Source organism: Artibeus jamaicensis, unplaced genomic scaffold, assembly GCF_021234435.1.
Source record: "Artibeus jamaicensis isolate MK-2021 breed Jamaican fruit bat unplaced genomic scaffold, CSHL_Jam_final contig_233, whole genome shotgun sequence".
Taxonomy (NCBI): domain Eukaryota; kingdom Metazoa; phylum Chordata; class Mammalia; order Chiroptera; family Phyllostomidae; genus Artibeus; species Artibeus jamaicensis.
Genome location: NW_026521486.1, coordinates 48294857 through 48321411, shown reverse-complemented (window position 1 = coordinate 48321411; position 26555 = coordinate 48294857). Strand labels below are relative to the sequence as shown.

The following is a 26555-nucleotide window of genomic DNA, read 5'->3' as shown; positions in this document are numbered from 1 at the left end:
AGATACATTACTGTGCCGTACAACACATTGTCTATTCTCATTAGGGATCCAGTGTGCTTGTTATTTGTTCCCCTGGGAAGATTTTTACATCTGTAATAAAATGCAGGGATTTCCACCCCCCCTTAGGTTTATAATTAAGTAAAACATCTTATTCTGCAGCTGCCATAGAAAATAGCATCAACACACCTTCTATAGATCTTAAATGGGGCAAAGTATCTTTCTAATTTATTACAAAGAGAGAGTTAACTTTTTTTTAATCCTCGCCAGAGGGTATACCCTCTATTCCAGAGAGCAAGGGAGAGAGAACCAAAGGGAAGGAGGAGGAGAAGGATGGGGTAGGGGGAGAGGGAGAGAGTGGGAAGGACATCAATTGTCCTGAACCCTAGGTATGTGCTCTGACTGGAAATTGAACCTGTGACCTTTCTGTTTACTGAACAATGCTCCAACCAACTGAGCCACACTGGCCAGGGCAGGAGAGAGTTAACTTTAAAGAATTCTTATTTAGACTTCCGCCAAGATGGAGGCGTAGGTGGAAACACCTTGCGTCCGCGCACAACCAAATCTAAAAACAACAAAGTTTTAACAACAATAAACGCAACGAAACCACACAGAAAATTGACAATACAGAGTCCGAAAACAACGAAATGCTCAGCTCAACTGGTAAGAGGGACAAAGCCAGTAGCGGAGCAGGTTGGTCAAAAAGATCCCCGACGGAGGTGGTGTGCAGGCAGCTGAAGGCGCAGATCCCAGGTGCGAGCTAGCTACGGGTGGAAACAGAGAAGAGGCGCGGCTGGCTGTCTGTGGTCGGTAGAGCATTTGCGTGCAGATAAAACAGTGAAGAGGAGAGCATTGAGACCACAGGGTGCAGGGCGGCGGGCTCACACATTTCCGCTCAGATAAACAGGCGCAGTGGGCAGAGGACCACCATTGCTCCCTCTCTGACCCCGCCCCCACACATACGGAGTTACAAACCAGCGACCTGGGTGGCCCCGCCCTGGTAAACAACTAAGGCTCCGCTCCTCATACGTAACAGGCGTGAACAGACCAAAACATTATGGCTCAAGAACAACTCAGAGCCCCAGAGCCAATAAATCTAAGCGATGAGGAAATAGCCAAACTTTCAAATGCACAGTTCAAAACACTGGTGATCAGGATGCTCACAGAACTCATTGATTTTAGTCACAAATTAGAGGAACATATGAAGGCTGAACTAATTCAAATGAAAGGTAATGCACAGGAAACCAATAATAATGGAAAGGAAACTGGGACGCAAATCAAGGAAGTAGACCAAAAGGAAGGAAAAAATGACCAAACAGAAAAGAATGAAGAAATAAGAATTCAAAAAAATGAGGAGAGGCTTAGGAACCTCCAGGACATCTTTAAACATTCCAACATTCGAATTATAGGGGTACCAGAAGGGGAAGAGGAACAGTCATGAGTGGAAACCCTTATTTGAACAAATAATAAAAGAGAACTTCCCCATTCTGGCAAAGGAAATAGACTTCCAGGAAATCCAGGAAGCTCAGAGAGTCCCAAAGAAGTTGGACCCAAGAAGGAACACACCAAGGCACATCATCATTACATTAGCCAAGATTAAAATGAAGGAGAGAATCCTAGAAGCAGCAAGAGCTAAGGGGACAGTCACCTCCAAAGGAGTTCCCATCAGACTGTCAGTTGATTTCTCAAAAGAGACCTTACAAGCAAGAAGGGGCTGGAAAGAGGTATTCCAAGTCATGAAATCCAAAGACCTACAACCAAGATTGCTCTATCCAGCAAAGTTTTCATTTAGAATGAAAGGACAGATAAAGTGCTTCTCAGATAAGACCAAATTCAAGGAGTTCATCATCACCAAGCCCTTATTATATGAAATGTTAAAGGGACTTATCTAAGAGAAAGAAGATAAAAAAGATGAACAGTGAAAGGAGAGCAAACTCACAGTTATCAACAACCACACCTAAAACAAAAGCAAATTAAGAGGACAGCTAGATCAGGAGTGAACCATAGAAATGAAGATCACGTGGAAGATTAGCAACAGGGGAGTGGGAGAAAAAGAAAGGGGGAGAAGGTACAGAAAATAAGTAGCATAGACAGTAGATAGAAAATAGATAGGGGGAGGGTAAGAATAGTAGGGGAAATATAGAATCGAAAGAACTTGAGACACGTGTTCATGAACTAAAGGGGGGGAATGGTGGGGGTGGGGGGTACAGGGTGGAGGGGAATGGAGGGGGGAATAGAACAAATGTAATGGCATAATCAATAAAAAAAAGGAAAAAAAAGAATCCTTATTTAATATTCTGAACCTGAGTTCTGCCAGATGGGAAATTTAAATGTAGCACAGTTTTCTTCCTAATGTTGTATATAAATATAGAAGCAGATTATCTGCTTCTCCTCCAGAATTATATGTTGGTTGGTTGAACATTTGCCAACATTCTTCATAACTTACATGGTTTCAGCTATACATATTTTGTATCTTCCAGTTTATACTTGTTAGGAGTATTTAAGCTAATACAGTCCAAGATACAATTTTCACCAATTAAAAAGAAAAACTTTCTTACATAATTTCCCCTAAAAAGATTTACAGAACTAAACATTGATTTTCTTCCATCACATATGAAATATATTGTTTTAAAATTTTATTAATGGTAATTTAACTCGAATGAGTACTTCACAATTACTAGTTTCTCATCCATTTTAATAGCTTGTCCTCCCTTCAAAAAGACCAGAGTTAAAGACTTCCAGCCAAGATGGAGGCATAGGTGGAAACACTGTGCCTCCTTGCACAACCAAGTTTAAAGACAACAAAGATTTAGTAACAAAAATGCAACCAAACAGACAGAAAATAGAACTGTATGGAAGTCCAACAACAACGAACCATTCAGCCAGACCAGTAAGAGGAGCGGAGTCAGCAGCTGGTGGAGAGGGGTTAGACAGAAAAAAGTGGCCAGACCTACCCAGGCGCAAGGGTGGCGGTTGGCAGATCCCAGACATGGAGGGGCAATGGGCAAACCCAGTGAGGGCACAAGGAGGCTAGCTCACTACGGTCACACATTCACACTCATAAACCTGGCAAAGGAGCAAGCAGTGAGATAGACTACACAACCCAGGGCCCCAGCACTGGGAAATAAAGCCTAAGAGCACCAACTGGAAAAACTTTCAGGAGTCAAGGTGCTGGGAGAGGCTTCCAGGCTCACAGAGAGTTCATTGGAGAGACCCACAGGGTCCTGGAGGGTGCACAAGCCCACCCACCCGGGAACCAGCACCAGAAGGGCCCAATTTGCTTGCGGGAAGCAGCAGAGGGGACCAAAATCTGAGAGAGAGCAGAACAAATGCCATTGCCCCTCTCTGACCCCACCCCCACACACAGCATCACAACTCAGCAACCTGGGTTGCCCAGCCCTGGGGAACACCTAAGGCTCCACCCTTATACATAATAGGTGTGAACAGACCAAAACATCATGGCTCAAGAAGAAGAACAGCTCAAAGCCCCAGAGTCAATACTTCTAAGCAACCAAGAGATAGCCAACCTATCAGATGCACAGTTCAAAACACTGATGATCAGTATGCTCACAGAACTAGTTGATTTTAGTCACAAATTAGATGAACAAATGAAGGCTAAACTAAGTGAAATGAAGGCAAATGCACAGGAAACAAATAGTGATGGAAAAGAAACTGGGACTCAAATCAATGGAGTGGACTAGAAGAAAGAAAGAAACAACCAAATAGAAAAGAATGAAGAAATAAGAATTAAAAAAAAAAAAATGAGGAGAGGCTTAGGAACCTCCAGGACATCTTGAAATATTCCAACATCTGAATTATATGGGTACCAGAGAGGGAAGAGGAACAGCAACAAGTGGAAAACTTATTTGAACAAATAATAAAGGAGAACTTCCCCAATCTGGCAAAGGAAATAGACTTCCAGGAAATCCAGGAAGCTCAGAGAGTCCCAAAGAAGTTGGACCCAAGAAGGAACACACCAAGGCACATCATCATTACATTAGCCAAGATTAAAATAGAGAGAATCCTAGAAGCAGCAAGAGAAAAGGGGACAGTCACCTCCAAAGGAGTTCCCATCAGACTGTCAGCTGATTTCTCAAAAGAGACCTTACAGGCAAGAAGAGGCTGGAAAGAAGTATTCCAAGTCATGAAATCCAAAGACCTACAACCAAGATTGCTCTATCCAGCAAAGCTTTCATTTAGAATGGAAGGGCAGAAAAGTGCTTCTCAGATAAGGTCAAATTCAAGGAGTTCATCATCACCAAGTCCTTATTATATGAAATGTTAAAGGGACTTATCTAAGAAAAAGAAGATAAAAAATGTGAACAGTGAAAGGACAGCAAACTCACAATTAGTAACAACCACATCTAAAACAAAAGCAAACTAAGAGGACAGCTAGATCAGGAGTGGAGCCACAGAAATGGAGATCATGTGGAGGGTTAGCAACAGGGGAGTTGGAGGAGGAGAAGGGGGGAGAAGATACAGAGAATAAGTAGCATAGATGGTAGGTAGAAAATAGACAGGGGGAGGGCAAGAATAGTATGGGAAATGTAGAAGCTAAAGAACTTGTGATACATGGACATAAACTAAAGGGGGACCGCATGGTGGGGGAGGGGGTTTCTAGGGTGGAGGGGAATGAAGGGGGGGAATGGGACAACTGTAATGGCATAATCAATTATATATATATATATATATATATATATATATATATATATACATATATATATTAAAGATTTTATTTATTTATCTTTAGAGGGGAAGGGAAGGAGAGAGGGAGAGAAATATCAATGTATGTTTGCCTCTCATATGCCCCCTGCTGGGAACCGGCCTGCACCCCAGGCATGTGCCCTGACTGAGAAATCGAACTGGTGACCCTTTGCTTCACAAGCCCATGCTCAATCCACTGAGCTACACCAGTCAGGGCAATAAAATATATTAAAAAAAAAAAACACCAGAGTTAAAATTAGCATTCTTTACTACCAACCCAACATAATTGCTAATCTTTCTGAATTACTAAGGTCAACTGATATTTTTAGTTTAAAAAAAGTCCTTGTTCATCATGCAGAAAGGAGTACTATTAAACAAGTATACAAGATAATTAGTTCTTTTTTTTCCTTTGTGCACTAAGACAATGTATTCATACTTTTTTGGAGAATTAGTTCTTGAACCTGGATTGTGCTAAAGATGAATCATTTTATAATATTTTCTGTGGAACCAAAGTGTTTATATTATAGGCAAGAAAAGTGGGCCAAGGGCAACTAAATTAATTTAGAAGGCAAAAGAACAAAAATACTATAAAGTAAATCTAAACTCTATAAATCTAAAAAATAATATGTTATTTGACCTTTAAATTTCTCACTGGGAAAGCTTTCTATAGAACCATTCTCCCCAGTGTTATAAGTTAAAGAATGGAGACCAGAAAGTGTCATTTGTGGTGCTGAAGACTGAGAACCTGGGTTGCTATCTCAAAGCTCAACAGGATAAAAAGAAACTAGTTCTTACAATATACAAAATGCAATCACCCCATACAAAAGGGAACAATACAGTATAATACATGAGTGATACTATATCCATACACTCATCCATTTAATACCTTTGCAATACTAAATATATAACAGCCCTATAGTAGTCACTTGAGGATATACATTTATACATTCATTTAATATTCAACACATTTATTCACTACCTACTACATAAGACTGGAGCTAAGGCAGTGAAAAAAATAGATAAGATCCTCCCCTTTTAGAACTAATTTTCTAGTGGGGAGACAGAAAATAAGCAAGTATATAATAAATGTGATAAGATGAAAAAGGAAGCAAATTAAGGGAGAAAGGAAAGGGACGAAGGGTGCTATTTAAGAAAGAAAAGTCAAGGCCTCTTTGAGGTGATAACATTGGAAGTGAGCCAGTGGAAATCTGAGGGGAGAAGAATAAATTAGAGAAAAGGAACAAGTGGAGAGCCTTGAGACAAAGTAACATAATCACTGTGTCAAAGGTACAGTAAGAGAGCCAGTGCGCTGGAAATGGAATGAGTGAGGGGTAAAATGATATAAAATGAAGCCAGGAGGCAGACCATTACAACCTTTTAGAACACTGTAAGAATTTAGATATTATTCTAAAAATGAAAAAAAGCCTCCAGAGTAGGCATAATCAAAGTTATATTTTTAAAGGATCATTAAAAAAAAAAGACTGCAAGAATAGAAACAGGGAAGAAATAGGGAGAGAAGTAAACTATTTTTGTGTTGAGGACAGAGATAACAGATCATTCTAGATATATTTCACAGGTAGAGCTAACAGGATTTGCTGATGCATTATATCAAGAATATTTTTAAAAGGAGTCAAGAATAACTCAGAAGTCTTTGGACAGAGCAACTGGATGACTGGAGGTAGTGTTCACTCAGATGAAGAACACCTAGGAGAAGAAAGGAGTAGGCTGTGTGCATGTGAGTGTGGGAAGTGGGTAGAATTCAAGAATTCTGTTTTGGACAGGATAAATGTTAACTAGGCAGCTAAACATGTGCTTCACGGAAAAAAGAAAAAGTCTGAACAGGAAACATAAATTCGATAGTCACCGGTATATAGATAATATTTAAAGCCAAGAGACTAAGATGGACATAGATGTCTTTTTATAGTTATGTGACCATTTCTTCGTATCAGTGTTATTCGTATTTTTGCTTGTGTACCACCTAAAATTCTCTTGAAAACTACATACATCTTCAGACATTTTTAAGTTGTTATCTAAAATTTTTAAGTTTCAAAGATTTTTTAAATGTAGTTTTAAACATACTATAAATTTTGACATTTAAAAGGAACTTTGCACCTTTCCGTTACATCTAGTGGAGTCTAAAAACACAGTAATTTGAAACTTATAATTCACATAAGGAAGCAAAAAACAACCAATCAGAACAAAAGGTCCTGGCTGGTGTGGCTCAGTGGGTTGAGTGCAGGCTTGTGACCGAAAGGTCACTGGTTCAATTCCCAGTCAGGGCACATACTTGGATTGCAGGCCAGGTATCCAGTTGTGGCATGCAAGAGGCAACTGATCAGTATTTCTCTCTCACTCTTTTTCCCTCCCTTCCCCTCTTTCTGAAAATAATAAAATTTAAAACAACAAGATGAAAAAGAATCCAAAAAAAGGAGGATAGTATAAGCAGCCTCTGTGACAATTTAAAAGAAGTCCAACATTTGCATCATAGGGGATACAGAAGAGAAGGAGCAAGAAATTGGACATTTATTTGGAAAGATAATGAAAGAAAACTTCCCTAATTTTATGAAGGAAATAGATATACAAGTCCAGGAAGCACAGAGAGTCCCAAACCAGATGGATGCAAAGAGGCCCACTCCAAGACACATCATAGTTAAAATGCCAAAGGTTAAAGATAAAGAGAGCATTTTAAAAGCAGCAAAAGAAGTTAGTTACCTACAGGGGATTTCCCATAAGATTACTAACTGATTTCTCGAAAGAAACTTTGCAGGCTAGAAGGGATTGGCAAGAAATATTCAAAGTCATGAAAAGCAGGGACCTATAGCCAAGACTGTTCTACCCAGCAAAGCTATTATTCAAAACTGAAGAGCAGATAAAGTTTCCCAGATAAGAAAAAAACTAAAGGAGTTTGTCATCACCAAACACGAAACGTTAAAGGGACATTTAAGAAAATGAAGATCAGCCCTGTCTGGTATAGCTCAGTGGATTGAGTGCAGGCCTGTGAACCAAACGATCGAGGTTCGATTCCCAGTCAGGGCACATGCCTGGGTTGCAGGCCAGTTCCTAGCAGGGGACGCATAAGAGGCAACCATACATTGATGTTTCTCTCTCATTTTCCTCCCCTCTAAAGATGAATAAATAAGAAATCTTTTAAAAAATGAAGATCAAAACTATGAATAAAATGGCAAAAATACTATCTATCAACAGTTGAATTGAATCTAAAAAACAAACTAAACAAATAAAAAAGGAAACTGAATCATGGATACAGACAGCGTTTTGATGGCTGCCAGATGTGAGGGGGTGTGAGGGAATAGGTGAGGGGATTAAGACATACAAATAGGTAGTTACAGCATAGCCATGGGGATGTAAAGTACAGTATAGGAAATAGAGTAGCCAAAGATCTTATACACATGACCCATGGACATGAACAATGGTGGGGGGATTGCCTGAGGGAGTAGGGAGTAGTGGTAGAGGGGGACAAAGGGGAAAATCAGGACAACTGCAATAGCATAATCAATAAAATATAATTAAAATAAATGAAGTACCAATAGATGAACACCGAAAACATTAAGCCAGAGTAAAATAAGCCAACTGATTATATGATTTGTTTACATGAAATGTCCAGAATAGACAAATTCAGAGAAACATAAAGTAGATTAGTGGTTGTTAGGGGCTTGGAGAGGAGTAAATGAAGAGTTATTGCTCATTGGTACCAAGTTTCTTTTAGGGTAATAAAAATGTCCTGGAGTTAGAGTGTGGTGATGTTTGCACAACTCTATAAATATGGTTTAAAAACAAACATTGAGCTGTATTTTTAAGATTTTAAAATTTTATTTATTTTTAGAGAGAGGGAAGGGAGGGAGAAAGAAGGGGAGAGAAATATCAATAGGTTGTCTCTTGCATGTGCCCCAACCAGGGACTGGGTCCACAACCCATGTGCCCTGACTGGGAATCAAACTGGCAACCTGACACTCAACCATCTGAGCCATGCCTGTCCTGGCTGAATTGTACACTTTAGAGGGGTGGAGTTTATAAAACATGATAACTCAATAAAGTTATTTTTTACAAAGTCGAAAACACATACTTCTATTTCTTAGAGCCTTAACCCACTATTTTACTATTTATTGACTTTTTATATTGATTCTAATTATAAAAAAATAATACATCTGGATTTTTAAAAACTCTTAAATAAAGAAAAGCAGAAAAAACAATTTAAATCACCACAAATCTTAGCATTCAATTTTGAGATTTCTATTTTGTTTTCACAGGGTATTACCATAAAGGGGACCTGGCCCTGAACAAGCCTGCCTAGAGCCAGCAGGTAATGTGTGGGTTCTTGACATCGTGCAGGAAAAATGTCACAATATAAGTCCAAGTGATCTTTTAGAGGATGTTTATTAAAGCTGGGGACAGTGAAACAAGGAAGGGCCTAGACTAGAAGAGGCAACAGGTGAAGGACTATGTGGAGAAATGAACCTCACCTGGGCTGCTTTGGCTCTCTAAGAAGTCGGAGAAAAGGGGGCCTTAGGGATAGGCTCAGGGGATTAAACCATGAGGAGCTGCCACTTCCCATTGCTCCCTGGTTCTTGCAAGCCTCATGTGGTCCCTCAGAATTTAGGAGATGCATGCCTGTGGGTGAAGAAGAGGGAGAAGGTAAAGGCATGGGCGTGCTCCAGGGAGAGAGAGCACACCGGCCCCTTCATTCAGAAGGCTTTTAAAGACTGGGGGTTTAGTGGCAGTCTTGGGAGGATCTCAATAGGATATTCATCTGCTTTATGATGAAGTGCCAAATGAGACTTATTCCCCTGATTTCATCTGTCCTTGAGCGTGGTTGGCAAATGGCACAAATTAAATTTCTGCTATCTATTTTCCCGAGTAAGGTGATTTAAACTTATTTACCCTCCAGTTGGGGAAGTACAAACCATTTACTCTTGTGTCCTTTATTTAGAGAAGATAGCATTTACTAGATGGCTACAAGCTGCTTGTTTAATTGTCTGTCTCATTTTCCTTATTCTACTTGCCCCTGCTTACTGGCCTGTCTCAGTTCCAAGCTAATATTGATGATTCCCATTCATAAATTAAGCTCAAGAAAGATAATCAAGAATCTAAAGTCATCACTATTAACTGACAAACAGAACTGAATTGAGTCCTATCTGAAATTAAAGTCCATTTTCCTTCCCCTATACCATCTGAAGAAAAACAGAATACAAAGTGGCATATATAAATTTATAACACTGCAATAAATAAAAGGCCAAATGTTTGAAAATTTTTGAGGGTTGATAAGTTGTTGCTATTTGTCATTTATCTTTCCTTGTAGAACTGGTTAAATGAACAAGATACTTTGTGAACTTTTGTGTCTAAGTCACAATATGAAACTATCAACCAATGTTACTGACAGCTTAGAACAGTAACAAATGGCCAGGATATTAAGTAGCAAAGATGGGAGGGGCTCAAATTAGCAACACAAGATTTCCCACCACATCAAAGATTCAAAGCAAGTAGTTACAGGCCCTAAAACAATCCAAGAAAAGAAAGACCTATATATCAGTTAAAATGTGAAGATGCTGGGTAATACTGTGTATATATTTCAATTTAACAACTACTATTCAGTTGTTAAACAGAGACAAATTGTATACATCAATGTATAATATAAACATACAGATCCATGCAAGCTTAGTATGGGTAAAAAAGGAAAAAATGTTGGCCTTTCCTCTCAGATACTAAAAGGTAGAAAAATTAATGAACTTAGCATTACTCAATATTTTTCTGGTATAAAGATACCAAACTAGGTTATATTTGAACATCCGTTTGGCTCTACTGTTTTCTGAAACCTGGGGTATCATCAGGGCCCTATAATTAATTAATTAATTAATTAAAAGAAAAGCTCAAGCTGTGGTTGGATGGCTCAGCTGGTTAGAGCATTGTTCCATATACCAAAAGGTTGTGGGTTCAATTCCTGATCAACGCATACAACTAGGTTGCAGGTTCAATACCTGGCTAGGGCACATATGGGAGGCAAACTATCAATATTTCTGTTTCTCTCCCTCTCTCTCAAATCAATAAAAACATATCAAATACTTCCTTATTCACAACAAGGGAATTCACAGAGAACAAGGCTAGCAATGCTAATAGTTTTAAGAAGGTATCCGGGGAGACACCTAGGCCCACAGGAGCAAATCCCTGCAGTGAAAGCTCTAAGACTCTGCAGAGATCTAGGAAGAGGGAGGTGCCTGCTTTCAAATGGCTTTCATCCAGAGCAGACAGCAAAATGGAGTTCAGCTAGGTGGTTCCCTAACATTCATACTTCCAGTGAAAACAAGCTAATGACAAGCATTCCTTGGAGGTATTGTGGGTTCAGTTCCAGACCCCTGCAATAAAGCTAGTTGTAATCTTTTTACTGGTGGACAGCCTTGCCTTTAATTTGTAAAAAGTGTAGTAGTATCTGTGAAGCACAACAAAGCAAAGCACAGTAAAATGTACGTGCATTTTCCAACTCCTTTTGAGAATACGTGGGACAAATAAATTTTCAAAAAAAAAGTGTGTGGCAACCTTAAATAGGATATTATATGTCAAGAATAAGTGAGACAATATTCAAATATATTCTTCCCCCTATACTGCAGTTTGAAAAGTGTGTGCAAATTTGGGGTTTTGACAGGACTAATTAAATATTTATGAAAAATAAATATGCACCTTTGTTTGTATTCCAGGGTCGTAAGAATATGAGTGGAAAAAATATATATTCTTACAAACTGCACACACATATTAACAGTGTACATTTTTATGTATGATATGAAGAGTGAAGGCTTTACCAAATCTGAAACAGGTAATAACTGAATATGAATTGTGAATTTTTACTGTTTTATGTTTACCTTTTTTGTTACTAATACACTATTACTGGGAGGATATTTTGAATAGCATAGCAACAATAATAAATTTCTGCTATGACCATTTAAAAGCCACACTTTAATCCTAACTAACCTCCTTGTGCATTTCCAAGTGTTAATAATGGCCTTGAAATAGTCTCCTGAAAGGGAGAAAAAAAATCTACTTACTATAATCTGGGCCTCCTGCCACTAAACTATAACCAACTGATCTATCTTCACACAACAGAACGCAGTTATTAATTATATTAAAAGTTTTACGAAACTAATATAAGGAATCCCTCCTTTCTAATATCCTTCTGCATCAAATTCATCCCTACCCTCACTTCTATCCTCACTTCAATTCAGCTACCAAATTTGAAATGCGTCTTTAAACCTCCCTTTTTAAAAGTCCCTAGGGCTACCCTATAAAGTTGGTGGTTGAGGTCCAAAAATGGGTCCCTTTTAACAGTTTGGATGTTAAATGCTTAGGTACTGTAATACTCTTGAATAACTGTCCTTTGCTTAACGTTTGGTACCTTTAGTTTAAAGAATAAGTCATTATAGTAAGTTAAATAGAACTACTGTTTTCTAAACCTCGCGTACTCCACATCATCAGGGATGTAGAGTATGAATGTGCTGCCTTTAAAGAAACTGAGAGAAGGAAAAGACAAAACTCACTGACGAACTGTGGCAACATGAAAATAATCAGCTGAGCTATCCGGACCAGAAGTTTCTGTATTTCATGGTGCTTCCTCTTTAAGACTGTATATATACTTCTTAAGTCTTAGAGTTCATCCAAATTAAGGCAAGCTTCCTCTCGCATTCCCAGGATGGTTTGTTTCCCAGCCCTGCCCGCCCTCTGCCCAGGCCCCGGCAGCCATCACCGCAGACTGCAGCACCCGAGCTCCAGGCCCGCAGGCGCGAAGGCCCCCGCCCCGCTGGGCCGGCGCGGGGAGGGGGCTCCGGGCTTGGAGCCCGCCTCTGCGGCGGCCGAGCCGGGCACCGAGTGGGCGCGCCGGGCCGGAGGAGGGGCCCACGGCCGTGGCGCCGCCTGTGCCCGCCGCCCCTCCCCGAACCGCTACTTAAGCGACTCTGGCACCTCCCCCGCCTCAGTGCGTTACTTACCTCGACTCTTAGCTTGTCGGGGACAGTAACCGGGACCCGCTGTCTACTCCTGCTGCTTGCGCCTTCTAATCCGCAGCTATGGTGAGTGGGCCGCGTGCGGCGCCTCCCTCGCTGGGGATCTCGGGGGGCCTCTAACTAGAGAGGGCTGGGACCAATGCTGTCCATTTGGAGGGCAAAAAATGAAGCGAGAGCCAAGGGTGGGCACAGGTGGATTCTGGTTTGTGGGGAAAAGGTGGGGCCCGGAAAGGGGGGGCCCCGCCTCATCTTTTTAAATTCTGGTAGGGGATGGTGGCGTGTGGGTTCCCTCCACCGTAGTTAGAGCTTTTATATAGCCTTTGGTCCCAGGGTGCCGCGCGCCAAGACCCTGCAGGCTTTTCCCGCGCGTTCCCATCCCCCTTTCCTTGCCTTGCCTTTGGCGGGCGCGCGCGCGCGCGCTCTCCCCACCCTCACTTCCTCCTCGGCGCGAAAAGCAGAGGCGGGAAGGAACCTGACAAAAGCGCACGCGCGACCGTTACCTTCCCTCCCGGGAGTGGCGGGATACAACCACTGCAGTCTGCGCGTGCGCGCTAGGGCGCTGCGGGTCTGTGACTGGAGAGTGTCTCTTGTTACCTGGAGTTTCTGTTTAGAAATGAAAGCAAGATGAACATGAAGGAAAGCACCTTGTCAGTGTGCTGCACAATGCCAACGTATTAGGAAAATTACCCCCCAACAGCCCGTAGAGACCATCTGCCCCTCTGGCCTCTCTGCTATGTTAGGCATGCTTGTAAGAACAGGTGGTGGTGGTGAGGGATTTTGAGGGAAGGGAAATACGATCTTGGTCCAGATCTGTGCTGTGGATAATCCCCTGAAGTGCCTTAACAGATGTGGAGGTGCTTGGTTGAGCCCAACTCTTGCGGGGAACTTAGGATGGTTGGCCATGGCTGTGCTTCTGCCTACGTGGCTGGGGCTGTTCCGGGTCTCTGCAGCTGCGCAGTCCCGCTGGCCGCAGCGGGCGCGGTCACGCACACCCAGAATTGCTCATTCATCCTGTGCTGCAGAGCCCTGCCCCTCATGGGGTGGGGGTGGGGGGCCAGTGGCCAGACATTTCCTGTTCTCTGCTCTGGCCACGTGCTTCCTATACTGGGAGCTGCCCGGAAATCTGGCCACCTAGTCTGGAATGGTATTCTGGGGCCTGAGTGGTGGACAAATGGCCTCCTCGCTATCTTGGTCCTTCAAAGAAGGAAGCTGTAACCAAGGTCTCTCCTAGGTTTGGAAAGAGGTCTTAAATTAGAGGGAGAAAGGAAATTCATTAAAAGCAATGTAGATTAAAAAAATACAGTTGTCCCCTAGAAAAGTTCACATTTTAATTCATTTTAAAAGAGGCAATCTATAAAATTAAAAATTTCATGTGTATATTGTTCTTCATATTCATTACCAGATTGCTTTCATCCTGATTTTTTTTTTTTCCTTTTCCACAGCGTGAGTGCATCTCCATCCACGTTGGGCAGGCTGGTGTCCAGATCGGCAATGCCTGCTGGGAGCTCTACTGCCTGGAACATGGCATCCAGCCCGATGGCCAGATGCCAAGTGACAAGACCATTGGGGGGGGAGATGACTCCTTCAACACCTTCTTCAGTGAGACAGGCGCTGGCAAGCATGTGCCCAGGGCAGTGTTTGTAGACCTGGAACCCACAGTCATTGGTGAGTTGCCCTCAGTAACCCAAGTGAGATCCCAGGGGTCTGGGACAGGAGGTGTGTCCTGGGGCCTGTGTGGGTGCCCTGGGCTTGAGCGGGCTTGTGGGGGGTTGTTAGTGATGGGTGGCCACTTTGTTTCCCCCCTCCAGATGAAGTTCGCACTGGTACCTACCGCCAGCTCTTCCACCCTGAGCAGCTGATCACAGGCAAGGAAGATGCTGCCAATAACTATGCCCGTGGACACTACACCATTGGCAAGGAGATCATTGACCTCGTCCTGGACCGAATTCGGAAACTGGTAAATACTACATTTGAGTCTATATATTTAAATGAACCAATGTCACCCCAGTAAATTCAATTCTTAAAAAGATGCCAAAATATACATGAGTTAAGATAATGAATAAAATCATCAACAAGTAAATATTTAAATGGGTTGAGGGGGTTCCGTTGCAAATTAAGTGAAAGACCAAACTATAGCATTCATTCTTTGGTGCGTTTGAAATGTGGGATACTCTGCTTGCTGTGTTAATTGGAGTCCCCAAGTTATGGGACTATTTTGTCACTCTTCATGCTTATATCAATCTCGCATGTTCACAATTTAAAGAAAAAGAAATTCTGCATAAGAAAATGTATCCTGGCATTAGAGAATTACATTTTCTCTTTCCTTTCCCTACAGGCTGACCAGTGCACAGGTCTTCAGGGCTTCTTGGTTTTCCACAGCTTTGGTGGGGGAACCGGTTCTGGGTTCACCTCCCTGCTGATGGAGCGTCTGTCTGTCGATTATGGCAAGAAGTCCAAGCTGGAGTTCTCCATTTACCCAGCCCCCCAGGTTTCCACAGCTGTAGTGGAGCCCTACAACTCCATCCTCACCACCCACACCACCCTGGAGCACTCTGATTGTGCCTTCATGGTTGACAATGAGGCCATCTATGACATCTGTCGTAGAAACCTCGATATCGAGCGCCCAACCTACACTAACCTTAACCGCCTTATCAGCCAGATTGTGTCCTCCATCACTGCTTCCCTCAGGTTTGATGGAGCCCTGAATGTGGATCTGACTGAATTCCAGACCAACCTGGTGCCCTATCCCCGCATCCACTTCCCTCTGGCCACATATGCCCCTGTCATCTCTGCTGAGAAAGCCTACCATGAACAGCTTTCTGTAGCAGAGATCACCAATGCGTGCTTTGAGCCAGCAAACCAGATGGTGAAATGTGACCCTCGCCATGGTAAATACATGGCTTGCTGCCTGCTGTACCGTGGTGACGTGGTTCCCAAAGATGTCAATGCTGCCATTGCCACCATCAAGACCAAGCGCAGCATCCAGTTTGTGGACTGGTGCCCCACTGGCTTCAAAGTTGGCATTAATTACCAGCCTCCCACTGTGGTTCCTGGTGGAGACCTGGCCAAAGTACAGCGAGCTGTGTGCATGCTGAGCAACACCACAGCTATTGCTGAGGCCTGGGCTCGCCTGGACCACAAGTTTGACCTGATGTACGCCAAGCGTGCCTTTGTCCACTGGTATGTGGGTGAGGGCATGGAGGAAGGAGAGTTTTCTGAGGCCCGTGAGGACATGGCTGCCCTAGAGAAGGATTATGAGGAGGTTGGTGTGGATTCTGTTGAAGGAGAGGGTGAGGAAGAAGGAGAGGAATACTAAGTACCATTCCTTTTTGCCCTGCAACATGTCATAACTCAGAATTTAAGGTTCAGCAGCTGCTCTCTGATTAGATTTCCTTTGCTTTTACCTGTGATCATGTCTGTCTTTTTCATGTATACCTGTAACATTACTCATTTCAAAGTAAAGGCATTGAGAAAGAAAAGTTTGGCTTTAGTCTTTGTTCTACACTGATTCCTCTACACTTGGAGGATAGAGTCTCTGCAACAGGGTGGTAATATGAAGAGACCCACAGGTGTCCAGCTACTAAGGAGAAGAGGGAGCACACAGTTCTAGAAAAGTAGAGCTTGATTCTGATATACTCAGTCATTCTGCTAATCTAGTTCTTGAAATCAGATAATTACTCATGATTTAGGAATAGTAAGTACAGGTACACCTGGTCTTACTGCACTTCAGAAACATTCTTGTTTAAATTGAACACAAGACACTCCATCCAAAAGTCAACTCACTTGTGGTTGTGATCTGGAACCAAGCCCACAGTATCTAAGGTAAACCTGTAAATCATTTTGAATCTGCAAATGTGACTGCTGGTAAAGTTACATGCATTTGCTAGAGTACTTACTGCTCTACTATAGAGGGTTAAGTGGGAACATTTGTAAAGGATAAGAACTTACGTTATTCCAAGTATATAATTTGTCTACATCCAAAAGAATCTAGAGATAAACAGGATTTAACCTAGGAGAAAATGTATGCTTCAAATTCAGAAAGCACAGGGACAGTTAGGTTTTGTTGAAAATGTTGATGAAATAAACTTGTCCCACCCTGTATTAACAAAACAGTTGTTCTAGCTTCTGAAAGAAATTTGATTTGGCAGAGACATTTGAGTTCTGTTGGGGGGCGCTGCAGGCCTGGCATAGCAACACAAATGTGGCTACCATGGTACACAGAGGTAATTGCCAGTGCTTTAAATTGGATTAATAGCCAAATGGGAATTAAGGTTTTCAGTTGATGCCCAATTCCCAAAGGGAAGACAATCTTGAAAGATGTTTGAAGACTGAAATGTTCCTTTTATTTTTGCAAAACAAGAGGGTAAGCTAGCTAAGCCAGAGCCTGGAAAGCAGCAGCAGCAAACCAGTGCAGAAAATAGCTTGCTTTTCAGGCAAGCAATATTCAGTGCAGAGGGTGCCATGATGCTTTTTCGGAGTTACGAGGCACAAAGCAGGGACAGGATTAAGCCAGTGTTTCGACTGTTTTATTTTGGAGAGGGGGGACAATGCTTTTTTTTTTCCTTTTAAGAAAATTGCTTGGCTGGTGTAGCTCAGTGGATTGAGCACGGGCCTGTGAACCAAAGAATCACGGTTCGATTCCCAGTCAGGGCACATGCCTGGGTTGCAGGCCAGTTCCCAGCAGGAGACGCACAAGAGGGAACCATACATTGACATTTCTCTCCCTCTCTCCTTCCCTTCCCTTCTAAAGATAAATAAAATCTAAATAAAATAAAATTATAAAAAAAATTGGAGTAAGGCAAATGTTAAAATGACAAGCTTGGGTGTTAGGTACATAGGTGTTTGTGATCTACTATCTGTTACTACATAGCAAGTTGACCAACAATTTTGTGGCTTAAAACAGCATATGGCCCTTGCCAGGTGGTTCAGTTGGTTGGAGCATCATCCCAATACACCAAGGTTGCGGGCTTGACCCCAGTCAGGTCATGTAAAGGAGTTAACTAGTGAATGAATGGATGAATGAATGAATGGGTAGAACAAACTGATGTAGACCTCTTTCTCAAATCAATAAATAAAGATTTAAAAACTATATGTGTATTACCTCATGTAATTTCTAAGAGCCAGGAATTCAGGAGTAGCTTGGCTGGGTGGTCAGTCTTGGGGTTTACCATAAGATTGCAGTCTTCTAATGCTCGATGGGCTGGAGGATTCACTTCCAAAGTGCGTATACCTGGCAGGTTAGTGCTGGTTGTTTGCTGGCAGCCTTAGTTCTTCACTTTGACCTCTCAAAGGGATCCTTGGGTGTCCTAATGACATGGCAGCAGGCTTCCCTCAAGAGTGAGTGATCTAAGAGATGACAAGTTAGAAATCATAATGTCTTACGACATAAACTAAAAAGTTGCACTGTCATTTTACCAATATCCTTTATGTTACATCTCAGTCCTACTGTGAGAGGAAACTACAATAACAGGAGGTGAGAATCAATGGGAGTTATATAATTTTTATATTGCCTAGAACAACACGATAGTTACAATCTATTTTCTGTAGGCTTCAACTATTTCATTTTTAAAAAGGAGGGAAATCCGTAATTTAGAGAGAAAAGTTTTTCCATTTTCTACAGTTCAGACTCAAATTTCAGTATTTTAAAATATATTTTAGTGATTATGCTGCTATTACAGTTGTCCCATTTTTTCCCCCTTTGTCCCCTTCCACATGGTACCCCCCATTCCCTCCAGAATTTCCCCCTGCCCCCTTAGTCCATGTCCATGGGTCACGCATATAAATTCTTTGGCTTCTCCATTTCCTGTACTGTTCTTTTTTAGAAAAATATTTTATTTATTTATTTTTAGAGAGAGGTGAAGGGAAGGAGAAAGAATGGGAGAGAAACATCAGTGTGTGGTTGCCTCTCATGTGTCACCTGGCCTGCAACCCAGGCATGTGCCCTGACTGGGAATCAAACTGGTGACCCTTTGCTTCACAGGCCCGTGCTCAATCCACTGAGCAACACCAGCCAGGGCTCCTGTACTGTTAACATCCTCCTGTCTATTCTGTACCTACCAATTTGTACTTCTTAATCCCTGTACCTTTTCCCCCATTCTCCGTCTTCTCCCTGCAAATTCCCCCTAAATGATCTCTGTATCTATGACTCTGTTTCTGTTCTGCTTATTTACTTCGTTTTCTAGATTCAATTGTTGATAGTTGTGAATTTATTGCCATTTTAATGTTCATCATTTTGATCTTATTTTTCTTAAAAAAAGTCCCTTTAATATTCATATAATGGCGGCTTGCTTATGATTAACTCCTTTATCTTTACCTTGTCTGGAACACACTTTATCTGCCCTTCCATTCTAAATGATAGCTTTGCTGGATAGAGTAATCTAGGCTCTAAGTCCTTGATTTACATCACTTTGAATACTTCTTGACAGTCCCTTCTAGCCTGAAAAGTTTCTTTTAAGAAATCAGCTGACAGTCTTATGGGAACTTTTTTGTAGGTAACTCTCTGCTTTTCTCTTGAAGCTTTTAAGATTCTCTTTTTATCTTTAACCTTTGGCATTTAATTATGGTGTGTCTTGGTGTGGTCCTCTTTGTGTCCATCTGGTTTGGGACTCTGTGCTTCCCAGACTTGTATGTCTAGTTCCTTCAGCAAATTAGGGAAGTTTCCTTTCATTATTTTTTGAAATAGATTTCCAATTTCTTGCTCTTTCTCTTCTTCTTCCAGCACCCTTATGATTTGAATGTTGGTACATTTGAAGTTGTGCCAGAGGCTCCTTGGTCTATCCTTGGTTTTTTGGATTTTTTTTCTTCTTGCTGTTCTGACTGAATTTTTTTACTTCCTTATGTTCCAAATAATTGATTTGATTCTCAGCTTCATCTACTTCACTGTTGATTCCCTGTAAATTTTTCTTTATTTCACTTAGTGTAACCTTCACTTCTGCCTGGGTCTTCTGAGACTCTCGAAATTTCTTCACATTAACCCCTACTGGTTTTTACAGCCAAAAGTTATGGGGACTTATCTTCCTGGCATGGAACCCTGGTCTGGGTGGTCTGCTGTGGGGCTGGAATCCCTTGCTCCTGAAGTATTCCTCCCAATTTTTATCTACCAGAACTGGGTGTGGGACCACTCATTATACACCTCCATGCATCTCCACATCTCTGCCCCTCCTACCCATCTGGATGAATGTGGCTTCTTTAATTCTTTTATTGTCAGTCTTCCATACAGCTCAATTTTCTGACAATTCTGGGTGGCATCTGTCTTGTACTGTAGTTGTAATTTTTGCCATGGTTGTGTGAGGAGGCAAAGCTTGGTTAACTATGCCTCCATCTGCACTGGAAGTCTCAAATTTCAGTATTTTTATTGCCTGGTAAGCTGTCCTTTAGAATAGACACCTATCTACACTCCTGAACTATCCTATCCCCTTTATACCTTAATTATTTTGTTATTGATCCGACCTGCTTCTAAATTCAGTATTTACTTCTGTCTCCTCTGCTCACAAACATTTTTTATGTCAAGACAGTGACTAGTAGTTGACTACTAGTAATCAAAGCCAAGTGACATGAGATGCCAAGTGTGTGACATGGCAGGGATGGCCATAATGAAATGCTAAGGCACCCAGGAAATACCACCAAGCATTCCTTTAGGGGAGTACTAGGGTCTTATCATCTACATCTGTGCCCCAGCAGCAAACACAATGCCTGGTAATGCTTATGGCCCACAGATTGCTCCCATGAAAGTAAAAATAAATAATGATTATTTCCCTCTTAGGCCAGATTCTTTATTGTTCTATTCAATGTGAACATTTAACCCTAGAGCTTTGTAAAACATACTCACCCTCTTTCTAGGCCCAGGTCTCTTCAAGCACCTCCTAGAAGGTGAGTCTCAGGGTGGCAAGTCCCAGGGAACAGAGAGAGACACTTGACCTCTTGTTCTGTCACTAGTCAGGCTCTCAACCTTCTGGCCCTATTTTCCCTTTAGCACTACAGACTTCCATACTGCCTTTCTCAGAAGAGGGTGGCAAATAGGGTGATCAAATCTTGAAGGACTTGCAGGCTTAGAGATGTGGGTCTGAGCTTGGGAGGTGAGGAGCTGAGCACCTCAAGCCAGCACATTACAGTTCTGCTCAAGGGGACCCCAGAGCCATTGCCAAGGGAGAACGAGAGCCATTTATTCAGAAAAGAAAGAAACACAAGTAAAAGCCTAAGGAGGGCTTACTTAGAGATGGTGAGGATAATCATAATGATAATTAACAGCAACACCTTCAGTTTACTACCCAATCCCTTTTTTTCTTAAAGATTTTATTTATTTATCTTCAGAGGGGAAGGGAAGGAGAGAGGGAGAGAAATGTCAGTGTATGGTTGTGCGTTCCCTGCTGGGAACTGGCCTACAACCCAGGCATGTGCCCTGACTGGGAATTGAACTGCAGTTGTTTGGTTTGCAGGCCCATGCTCAGTCTACTGAGCTACACCAGCCAGGGCCCCAATCGTTTTTTTTTTTTTAAGTACCAGAATGTTTAAATACCTTCACAACCCAGCATTCTTGGCCTCATTTTTTACAGAGGGCAGATTTAATTGGGAAGGAAGAAGGAAAATGATACCACAGCCCAGTATCCTGCTTTGTATTCCACCTTAAATATTGTCTGCCACAAGATCAGAGGCAATAGGGGTCTTTCAGCCCACTGAAGGACCAGGGCTGTGATTTAGGGACATGCTCAGTTGAGGCTTGAGGGAGAAAAGAAAGAGATGCCTTTTCCCCCTCCCAATTCCATCGAATTCCTGGCAAATTCCTCAATGCCCTGCAGATGGCACCACTGACAAGGAGTTCTCTGCCCAGAAGTGCTGAGCTCAGATTTGTGAACTCTGCGCTGGCTGTCACCTGGCAGCTGAACCTAAAAGATATAGAACAAACTGGCATCCCTAGCATCCCTAGCATCCCTAGCATCCTGAACACTCACATGCTTGTCAGTTTTTGTTCTGTCCATTCCTGGAGCCAGCTAGACCCCATGCTAGGCCATTGTGAATCAGGCAGGCACAGGAAGCCCCATACCCAAGGAGCTATTGACCTCAGCTCCTCTTCTGGGTGCTTCCCAGGGTGCATGGTTATAAAAACATAGCCTTGGGGTCCACGAGGGGTAATAAAGGAGTGTGTTGCCAGATTAAACTAAACTCAATATGGATACAAAGTCAATAACCACCCAATTATGAGGACATCATCATGTAAATACTGATATCACTGTTTTGCAAGGGCCATATTTTCCTTTCCTCCATCTGGTCCATCGGCTAGAATAAATGCCCTACTCTACCCACCCCTCAACTAATGAACTCATCTCCTGACAGCCTGCTGTATGTTACTGTGTCCAACTCTGATGGAATCAACCTCATCACTTCAGTCCTGCCTGCTGGGGCCTTCAAACAGTATTTTCTCTGCTGATATGTAATACTTGTTCCATCCACAACAGACCCCATCCCCTTTGCCCAGTTAACTCACACTCTTCCTTCAATGATGAAAACCCAAGTGTCTCCTCATCAAGGATTTGAAGACTAGGTCAAACCAGCTCAGATTTTCTAGTATATATTTTTATAGAATGATCTACTTTTCTCTGAAATTATTTATTGTATTTTGGAGTTACATATTTATTTATGTGATTATTTACTTAATTAATATATTTCCACCACCAGATTTTATAAGCTCCATGCCTATTATACAGTTACCCTCCTTATCACCAGTACCTAGCTTAGTGTATAGGATGTGACTGACACCTAAGAAATATTCCAAGAATTAATTATGGGAAAGAACATAGATTCAAACTTTTAACTCTAAAAGCTAGCAAGGACTGGCTTCCCCCTTTCCCTACTTTCCCAGTCCCAAAGATCTAAGAGGAAGGCAATGACATCAAATGAAGGTGGAAAAAAACTGCTCCTCTGTTCCAAAGATTCTTCTTCAATAAGAAGAAATCCCTTAGCCTCTCTCTGGCCCAACTATAGTATCCCACATACTAATATTTAAGAACTTCTGCTGGCTCACATTGACCAGAAGAATGTGTGCCATGAGACAGGTATGACTCAGCTGCCAGGGCAGGCTGATGTCACCTTAGACATTCCTTCTCTACAACAGTGTGCAAAGCTAGGTAGGTAGGTATTCCCACCATGCTCTTCACTGATCACCCTATAACAAACTATTGTCCACTTCTGTGCACCTTAAGAAGGATATGGACAGGCAAGACAGTTTCCTCCAAGGGGTGAATGGAGTGGGTAAGTAAGGGGTCCTGGGTACAGCAACTCAGAAAACTGAGGTTTTTTAGATTAGAAAAGAGAAATCCAAGGAAGAGCTCCTATCCAGAAATGGCAGCAAACTCATTCCTCAAAACCCCAAAGGTCAGGGCAAAAGATAGGAGGAACAGTAGAGCTCACTCTCTAATAATTACCTAAGACCCACAATGGACCACTATGGCATCCACATCGTGAAAAGCAAAGAGGTAGAAGTGAAGACTTCTGAGATTCCTCCTCATTTCCAGAGTCTAGGACTTCCAAATTTTCCAGCTATGTCAAGCCAATCTTTCATTATGACTATTCTCTCAAATATTTTTTGGAGAGGTCAAGGTAGGTAGGGGCAAAGGAACAGAGTCTCTCAAAGCATGTTTCTTAAACCTTTCCCCCTAATCCTGCCAATAACAATAAAAACAAAAAGTTCTGCTAGGGAACTTTCTGTCTTAACTAAGGGGCAACTCTGGTTTCCCTAGAATCCTAGACAACAGTGAAATTCCTAAATTGTTGGCTTATTTTTAGAAATTGGTCAAGTTTCCATCAGAGACAAGGGAAAAGGTTTATAGCCTGTCTTAGTTTGGGGTGCTATAATAAAACATCATAGACTAGAAGGTTTAAACCACAAACATTTATGCCTCACACTTCTGGTAGCTGGGAAATCAAAGATCAAAGTGCTGGCAGCCTTGTGAGAGCCCTCTTCCTAGCTTTTACATGGCTCACTGCCTTCATGCTGTGTCCTCATGTGGCTGAGAGAGAAAAATTCCTAGTCTCTCTCTCATCTTATATGACATTAATCCCACAATGGGGGCTGTACCTTACGACGTCATCTAAACCTAAGTACCTCCCAAAGGCCCACCATCACATTTGGGGCTGGGTATTAACATGTGAATTTAGGTTTGGGGGGACACAAACACTTTGCCCATAGTACAACATTTAGTATTTTCACCTTAGAACTGGATGGGTTATTTCAGAAGACCCAGAAAGCCCTGGGAATAAAACCACCCTAAAGCTTCTAGTCTTAGAGTGAGCAGGAATTTTTCTGTACTTTTCTTTATGTTTTCTGTGGGAAAATTGAGACATGCACATAAGATAGGTAATTCCCATGTAAACTAAAATAACCCATAATCTGACTGCTAAAAATTTTGTTTTTTAAAAAAAGGGTAACTCTTGAGTGCCTTCTATATAAGATGGCAGCATAGGTAAACATGACTTGCCTCCTTGAATAACCACATCAGATTTATAACTAAAATATAGAACAACCATCAGATATCGAATGGAAGTCTTACAACTATGGAATTAAACAAACCACATCTAGCTCTGGCTGGTGTGGCTCAGTGGATTGAGCGCGGGCCTATGAACCAAAGGGTCCTGGTTCAATTCCCAGTCAGCACACATGACTGGGTTGCCGGCCAGGTCCCCAGTAGGGGGCGTGCAAGAGACAACCACACATTGCTGTTTCTCTCCCTCTCTTTCTCCTTCCCTTCCCCTCTGTCTTAGAAGAAATAAAATCTTAAGAAAGAAAAGAGAAGAAAAGAAAAGAAACCACATCTATCCAGACTGGTAGGAGAGTCAGGGATAGGAAATGGGCTGGTCCCACACCCATGTATGGTGGATAAAAACCCAAGAGGGAAAACTCAAGAGCAAAGAGTTCCAGCACCATACTAGGCCCCCCAGCCCCGGATTCCAATGCCAGGAAGAGAAGTCCCCATAATTTCTGCCTGGAAAAACCAGCAAGGAGTTAGTGGAAGAAACTTCTAGAGTCCCAAGAAGATCCCTTTGAAGAAACCACACATGGACTTATTCAGATTCACTTCCTTTGAGCTCCAGCACCAGGTAGCAGCTTAAAAGGCACCAGTGGCATATGGGAAGAAACTAAAGTGTCTGATATCAAGGTGAGAGCTGAGGGACAGCTTTTTCCCAGACAGAAAGGTGAGCAGAGGCCATTGTCTTCTTTTCTGAGCCCTACACACAGAGAGCCACAGAGTAGGCAGGCTGGTGCTACATCTGAGACTCCACCAACCTGGCTAACACTGTTTGCGCCACCCTGGAGAATCTTAAGACTCTGTCCCACCCAACTTACAGGTCCACCCAAACTGTTAAACCTTGACTTTTTCATATGAATGGCTGGTCTTGGCTCATGCTTCACAACTTCCTAAATCCTATCAAATAAGCAACAGCTGGCCTCAGTAAGCTCCCAGTCCTGTATCTCTTGCTAAGTGGCCCCAGGCCCAGTACTAGCAGTAACCAGCCTATATTCACAACTTGGCTTTGCCTGAGAATCCCTAAACCCAACACAAGAAGCAGCCATCTCAGATTGCTTTATAGCTCAGGCAGAGTAGCGCCTCAGCAGAACACAGATTGAGCTGACTTTGGCCTGAACCACCCAGTAAACCCCAGAGCCTATACATCCAGGGGACAGTTACAGACCATGTTGAAGAACCACCACAGATGGCAGAGGCTTGTGGTCAGTGGTTACAACCAGTCCTTGCTGGGGACATCAGGGGACAGATGAGAGGGAGAAAGGAAGGAGAGAGAAAAAGAAACATCAATATATGGTTGCATCTCATGTGTCTCCTGCTGGGAACTGGTCTGCAACCCAGGCATGTGCCCTGACTGGGAATCAAACTGTGACCCTTTGGTTCACAGGCCCATGCTCAATCCACTGAGCCACACCAGCCAGGGCAAGCTTTTGAGATAAATGGCTTATCTTTACTTTAAGCAAGGCTTGTCCATTGTTTTTGTTTATCTAGGTTAACATATCTTTTTATTTTTTAGTTTTGAGAGTAAGTTTATTAAAGCTGGGAACAGTGAAACAAGGAAGGGCTTAGGATAGAAGAAGCAACAGGAGAGAGCCTAGGTGGGGCTGCTTTGGCTCCCTGGAAAGTGAGAGAAAAGGATGTCCTTGGGCTAGGTTGAGGAGGTTAGTGCGGGATGACCTGCCACTGTCTGTTTACTCCCCTGGTTTCACGTCCCTGAGGTAGGGTTTATGAGATGCACACCTATGAAGAAAGAAGAGTAGGAAGGGAAAGGCAAGGCATGCTCCTGGGAGGAAGAGTCCCCTTGGTTAACAAACATTTGAAATAAAAATGAATCATCCTCAAGAAAGCACATAATGCTATTAACTACCAGTAAACCAATCCCACCTTGCTTTCTTTCACCCTCATGTAATCTTCCTTATGTTCCCTCATTCATTTCAAATGCATAAAAGAAACTGCAGAACTGTCATAAGTTGGGGCTCCAATAAACTCATAAAAATTCTCTACAGGTTTGGATGCTCCTATGTTGACAAATGCAATTCTCTTAATTTTTAAAATTTTTTTATTTGAGAGAGGCATCAATTTGTTGATCCACTTATTCATGTAGGTATTGGTTGATTTTTTTAAGAAAAAAGATAGATTTATTTATTTATTTATTTATTTATTTATTTAAAGAGTGAGGAATTGAAAAAGAGGAAGACAAACATCGATGTGAGAAACACCATTTGGTTGCCTCCCATATGCACTCCTACCAGGGACCAAACCTGAACCCAGGCATGTACCCTGACCGGGAATCAAACCAGCAACATTTTGCTCTGTGGGATGATGCCCAATCAATCAA

General features: G+C 42.2%; 1 protein-coding gene and 1 long non-coding RNA gene across 2 annotated transcripts in view; one reads left to right on the top strand and one right to left on the bottom strand.

Annotated features, from left to right (window-relative positions):
* The first annotated feature begins 12656 nt into the window (after nt 1–12656).
* TUBA1B (tubulin alpha 1b) lies at nt 12657–16180 on the top strand. Its single transcript, XM_037136089.2, has 4 exons — nt 12657–12767; nt 14144–14366; nt 14510–14658; nt 15037–16180. Exons 1-4 carry the CDS (start codon nt 12765–12767, stop codon nt 16015–16017), a joined length of 1356 nt encoding a protein of 451 aa, XP_036991984.2. The 5' UTR covers nt 12657–12764; the 3' UTR covers nt 16018–16180.
* Nucleotides 13221–26555, bottom strand: part of LOC119042378 (uncharacterized) — a 16246-nt gene continuing 2911 nt past the window's right edge. Inside the window, exons 3-4 of the long non-coding RNA XR_005081218.2 lie at nt 17803–18047; nt 13221–13304 (exon numbers count right to left, since the gene is read on the bottom strand). This is a non-coding gene — a long non-coding RNA (uncharacterized LOC119042378). The remainder of the gene's footprint in view (nt 13305–17802; nt 18048–26555) is intronic.